A 6713-nucleotide genomic window follows, 5' to 3' on the forward strand; every position below is an offset into this window, starting at 1 on the left:
ATTAATTAATAATAATATAAAGTTAATTAATTTATATAATTATAATCTATATTAAAAATTAAAAACATAAAAAATATAATAACAAAATATTATAAAAGTTGAAGGGTCAAAATTGAAAATATCAAAAGGTTAAAATTGAAAAATAATATATAGGAGGGGGTATAGAAAATATAGGGGAAGAGTGTAGGAGGGGGTGGGGTTAGAAAACCCCTTTTGGTAAACTTGGAGAGAAAATGGGTAGGGGGTGAAACCAATTTTGAAAAATGACTATTTTAATATATTTCCTTATGTATGTATATACGATGGGTTCATACAAGAATGATACATATTTAAAAAATAAAAAGATGGTCAAATTACATACAAAATCACATATGATTTTATACAAGGGGCAAAAAAAGGGCACAAAGGACTTTAGGCACGACCAGACACCACGGGATAAAGTCGCGTGTATCATATGTGATTTTATATGCACCATAAAATCATATCTGATTCGGCCATTTTCTTGTTTTATTAAATAAGTATCATTTCTTAAATCTACGGGGTAAATTTCTGAACTTGATTAAAACTCCTAAACGAATATGTCAACAATCAATCATTTTCTATTAATTTAGGGGATGTTTGGTTGTTTTTTCATCAAGCTTGCTCTGTATGGATTAAGCTATTTGTATGAAAATTAGAGGGTGTTTGGGATTGTTTATTTTAGATGTTTTTTTTATTTATTTCAGTCTGACACCGGTGATAAGCTGAATGCTAGTGTTTGGATGAGAAAAAATAAAACTGTTTATATCGGTGCCAAACCGGTAGTAAGCAGTTTTTGATAAGTTAATCTTTTCTGACTTATGAAAAACTGCTTATTACCAGTTTACCATTATAACCCTGTTTTATTAATGTTTGTTAATTATTAATTTTATTGATATAAATTTTTGTCAATAATATGGAAGACTGCCCTTTTTTTGTCATTTTACATATACAAGCAAAAATTTGTCAAACACTAAAAAAACAACTTATCAGCTTATTGCTTTTTGGTATTGCTATAAGCTAATCCAAACACTTTTTACAAAACTACATTTTGATACCACATAAGTTAATAAACACGTTTACAAAAAAAAAAACATAAGTTGTTTTAAATAAGCAATCCCGAACACTAATTGTCTGTGTGAGTTAGGTTAAATAGTTGTTCGGCTGTTCCGTTCAACACAATCTGAATATATATGACTCTCCTGTGTGGGTCGAGCAAATAAGCCGTTATCCGATGCACGTATGTATATATAATGCAGTTTGTTAAACCGTTACTGAACAACCCCTTAATGTCAGATAAAATTCTTTTTACATTTTTTTCGTTAAATGAAAACGTGTTTAAAATACTTGAAATAGATATTATTTGACATTTTTGTTATCCGATCGATCTTCATCTCCAGGTTATATTTGTTCACAAGTACAGTGGTGATGTGATTTTGGGTTCGACTATTCTCATTTCTATCTCGTATTTCTCGATTGCCGCATGCTTGATCGTTGTCCACTATCTGAGTCTCGGTCTCCCTGAGCCTTCGTTCGATCTAAAATACATCGGTTTGATCGTGTTCACGTTGGGAATTTTCGGCAACTTTTATCACCACAACCTACTCGCGAAACTAAGGAAACCCAACGAAAAAGTGTACAAGATCCCGCAGGGAGGACTCTTTAATCTCGTTATATGTCCTCATTATCTATTCGAAATACTGGTTTTTTGGGCGTTTTATTTTATCAGTCAGACACCGATGGCGTTTGCTTGCGCTTTTGGCGACTCCATATATCTGATTTCAAGGAGTTACATGACGAGAAAATGGTACGTAAACAAGTTTGAAGATTTCCCCAAAAACGTCAAGTGTGTGATCCCGTACGTGTTTTAAATACGTCGATATTATTAAGATCGGGTTGATTTATGTATTGATTTTTGTTCCGTCTTTTTTTTTCCTTGTGGCATTTCCCCTTTTTTTCCCAAATGAATATGTACTTGACTTTCTACATAAAGATTCATTTTAAAAGCTTATTGAATAAAACTATTACCAAACAAGTCATGTATAATTGACCAAATAAGTTGTGAGTCTTATTAAGCAGCTAACAAACAAGCTCTTAATCGTATATATACCCTAATAGATATTTGGTTTTATAATCTCTCTCGTACAAATCTGAGGGGTTGTTTGTTTACTTCTTAATAGTTTCATTAAGAGACATCATCTAAATCATTAAGAAGTGAATCTTGTTTGGTAAAAAAAAGTCTGTCTCTTAATGGTTACAAAACCCTCTGAATGATTTGTATCCTGGACCTTCCTTAACCATTCAACACCCTAATTTCATTGTGAACAACTACTAAACAATTATGTTTCATTTTACACTATATTATGAGAGCCTCTTAATCATTTTGTATCAAACCATTCAACAACTGTCAAACAGCCCCTAAAGTAATGAACATAATAACTAAACTCTATTATCTTTCATAAACATCTGGATCATATAACGATTCTCGATTGTTTGCTAATATAAGGTTTGTAACATTTTACATGATTTGTATTTGAAACCTCTTTCTTTATTTATATATATGCACATGCACATGCATACATATGAAAATACGAGAAAACTTTTATTTTACGAGAACACCTCCATTTTACGAGAACACGAAAACACCCTTTATCACATTTGATAATACGCGTGAGAGGACCATGTGATGTGCGGACGACGTGTTATGCGACTTAGGCCGCACCAAAGGTTGTCTGCATCTATGATTTAATATCACATGTGATGGTCTTGATGGATTTTAGCATCATATCAACATCTTTATCACATGTAATAATACTTGTGAGGGGACTTAGTGGTGTAAGGGCGACTTGACCCGCAACCAATATCGCATGAAATCGCCCGTGATTTTGATTTAGTACCAAATGTGATGGAATAATAGTATCACATGTGATTGTCTATAGTAAAAGGGTGTTCTAGCGAAATGAATGTATTCTCGTTTGAACCCTTACATATACATATACATATACATATACATATACATATACATATACATATACATATACATATACATATGCATAAGGTCAGGTTCAAAAAAAAAAAACCACAAAAAAATGAAAAATCGATGAACACCCTGATAACCGTTCATCTAGACAGTATACACTTGTACATACAAGTAATTTGTAAGCAAGTTATATACATGTGCATAAAAACCAAGAAACGATGTCAGTTACTTGTATGCATATTTGCATACAATAGTTATCAATGTGTCTCTCAGTTTTTTATATGCAATAATTTACCTGATAAGCATTGACCATGGTAAGAGTCATTGCCATCACTTACCGGGTAAAACTCTCTGTCATTGTCTCGTTCTTACCGGATAAGATTCTTAATCCTTGCCATATTCATCTGGTAAGGTAATGTAACTTGGTAAGCGCTTATTTGATTAAGCATTTGGTAAACAGCCCTGTAAACAGGTACATCTTTGTATTTTTAGAAGAAATATCTTCAAAAAGCATTTCAAAATAAATAATTTTTATATTTTTACAAGATATATAAAAATATTAGAAAAAGTTATTCGAAATCAACCAAAAAACTTAAATCTATCATCTCTCCATGACATACGCATATATAAATAATATAATATGAACGGTAGACACATTGTGAACATTTTCTTAGAAATAATATTATAGTTTGTGAATATACTGTGAACACTCTAATATCAGTATTTTTGTTTAATTTTTTATAACATCGACCGAGACACAAAAAAAAATGAAATATTAAAATTGAGATATATCTTGTTGCATTGTGCGAGTTTTGAAAGAGTTGTTTGTTTATCTCTTAATAGTTTCATTAAGAGGTAATCTTTGAATCATTAAGAGGTGAATCTTGTTTGACAAAAAAAAGTTTACCTCTTAATGGTTCTAAAACTCTCTGAATGATTTTGTATCCCGGATTGTACACAATTACCAAACAATTTTATTTTATTTTACACTATATCATGTCTTTTAATGCACCAAACCATTCATCAATTGCCAAAGTTTGAATGAAAATGTAATTATGACATGGTACAATTATTGATGCGAATGGTACAAACATGAGTCGGTGAATTGCATGCATGGGCAAAACCTTATATGAAGTTGCAGCAGCATGAGCGACGACTGGAGATAAAATGGAGAAACTGAGACGTGTTTCATGGCCACGAATCTCCGAGAATTATGTGAGAAGATCCGACTTCACAGGGTAGCTATTGAACGATGTCATTTCCACAAACAAGGAGACACCGAAGAGACGGATGTGGTAAGAAAGAGAGAAAATTTGGGGAAAAAAAGGAAAAAAAAAGGTTGAGGGAAAATCACCAACATGTAAACAACAGACACGGAAGAAATTATAGACGATGAATCTGATGGATTTCTTGTGAATCAGCCGGAAATATTCAAAATTTTGCAATGCAGATCAGCTGTGGTCACCGGAATGGAATAATGGTGGGAATGATTTAGAGCTGGCTCAAGACGAAGCGAGCTCTGATTTATCTGTGAGAAAGAAGAAGAATCATATAGAAATCGCTAGAGGAATTTTAGGGTTTCGTTGAACATTGAAAATGGTAGGTGCATTCTGCAAAATTTCGTCTTCATCTTTAATTTTATTAACTGCTATAGAATTTTTCGTTCTGATATTCATGCTACTCGGTGTATTCATACATTTATTGTACTATCATTTCCTAAATCAGGGATATGGTTAGGAGTTCCTTTCAGATGAAAAATTGATATAGATTTTGTTGTAATTAATTATAACTATTAAAATGGAGGGCTGCCACGGGAGTGTTGTGGGACAAAAAGGTCCAGCTAAGGCTGAACGGCCAAAAGAGGTTTTTCGACCCGAGTTATCATGGATAACATGCAAGAGGGAAACTCACGGTTTTGGGGAATGTTCATAGGAGACAGATGTCGCCACCAGTGAGGAGGACGGAGAGTGTTAGGGTTGAGGGTGTAAGGAGGAGGGAGGAGCAATTGAGACTGGATATGGCAGTTTAAGCATTTTGGAAGACATGATCTCAGATAGGTGTTTGTGGAGATGCTTGACTCGGGTAGCAAATTGCAGGTAAGGACTTGTGCTTTTTGGGGCGGGGGCGGAGGGGTAGAGGGTGGGTGGGAGGTACCAAAGCCTGGGTTCTAATAATATTATATCAGCTTTGAATAAATTGATAGTTTCATTATGTTTGTTTAAAACATATTACTGAGATTCAACAGTCATGTTGATGTGGATATGCAGAATTTGGTTGTAGTTGGCAAACTAAGTTCATCAGGACTAATTTCTTCCGGTCACAATTTGCCCGAATTAGTCCTGGCATAGCCTCGGACACCCTTCCAAAAAAAAAGTTCTTCATTTTTGGTTATGTATTTCCTTATGTTTCTCCATACTGCCATATTCGGCATGTAAGAGATTAGGCACTTGTTGATGGGATGCATGTACATTTTAGAGCATATCTTAGATGCTATGTTTGACAAGTTTAACTGCCAATCTAGTATGCATGTTGCCAAAATAGTTTCTAATTGCTGTTATGGAGCTCACCAGGCAAACTTTTATTCGAACATGCATCCATCTGTTTCGTGTGCAAGTATATACTTGATTACCTACATATATGATTGTCGGCAATATTGCATAGACTTACACTGTGTCTGCTGACTAATTTATGTACCACAGAGCACTTCGGTGAATATTATAGTAGGATCTCATGTCTGGGTCGAAGATCCAGATCAGGCATGGATTGATGGGCAAGTAACAAAGATTACTGGGCAAGAAGCTGAGATCGAGACTCCTAACCTGAAAAAGGTTGGTAGTTCATATTTCGTTATGAAAATTATATTCATGTTATTCTTAATGACTGATTATAGTATTTGTCCTTTGTCATACATATTTCGTTATGAAAATTATATTCATGTTATTCTTAATGACTGATTATAGTATTTGTCCTTTGTCATACGAGTAGCTGATGGTGCCCCCTTTATTTCTAACAAGTAAAAACACAATAATTCATAGTGAGTTGTGCAAATTCTGATGCTAAACGGCCTATTTTCGTTGCATAAAAATATAGATTGGGATTGTGGATGTATCTTGATTTTTCTTAAAATTTTCAGTTGATCGCCTACCCATCTTGGTTTTGTCTTGATGGCCAGTAAAAGGTGCCGTTCATATTCAAAATTAGCCAAGTTTTGATTCATAGGTTGGGGGCTTCAGATCTTACGAGTTTGTTTTCAAACTTCTTTCATCTGTGCAAAAGCTTGAGGGGTTTAGCTCTACAGGATGACCCCGGATTCAAGCTATTACTTTAATATTACTCTTATATTTGGACTTGACACGAATCGAGCTTCTATGCATACATGCAAAAATCTACCAACTGCACACAAAAAATAAGCAAGGCAATCAGCAGGTCCTGTTGGCAAGTCATCATAATGAGTTGTTTTAGAATTCACATAGTGCATTGTGATACTATTAGCAGGATCAATAATTGCTCGACAGTCGATACTTCATTTTTATGGTTTGCTAGCAGCTTAGAAATAATACGAGTTCCATTTAAGAAGAGGAGAACTGTACCTCATAATCAAAACAAGAAAGAAAAACCACAATGGTTTCTTAATAATTTATTTGAACTAAATGATGTACCATCATTGTATTCATTTTTAAGGCTTCTCTTTCAGGTTGTTGCTAAATTATCCAAA

The 6713-nt window shown here is 33.9% G+C and overlaps 1 protein-coding gene across 1 annotated transcript in view; it reads left to right on the plus strand.

Annotated features, from left to right (window-relative positions):
- LOC112510331 (3-oxo-5-alpha-steroid 4-dehydrogenase 2-like) overlaps positions 1-2039 on the plus strand; it is a 3753-nt gene extending 1714 nt beyond the window's left edge. Inside the window, exon 2 of the mRNA XM_025115718.1 lies at positions 1419-2039. Coding sequence (XP_024971486.1) covers positions 1419-1889 — 471 coding nt within the window. The 3' untranslated portion in view covers positions 1890-2039. The remainder of the gene's footprint in view (positions 1-1418) is intronic.
- Positions 2040-6713: the final 4674 nt, after the last annotated feature.

The sequence above is a fragment of the Cynara cardunculus genome (assembly GCF_001531365.2).
Source record: "Cynara cardunculus var. scolymus isolate 2C chromosome LG 3, CcrdV1, whole genome shotgun sequence".
NCBI classification, from domain to species: domain Eukaryota; kingdom Viridiplantae; phylum Streptophyta; class Magnoliopsida; order Asterales; family Asteraceae; genus Cynara; species Cynara cardunculus.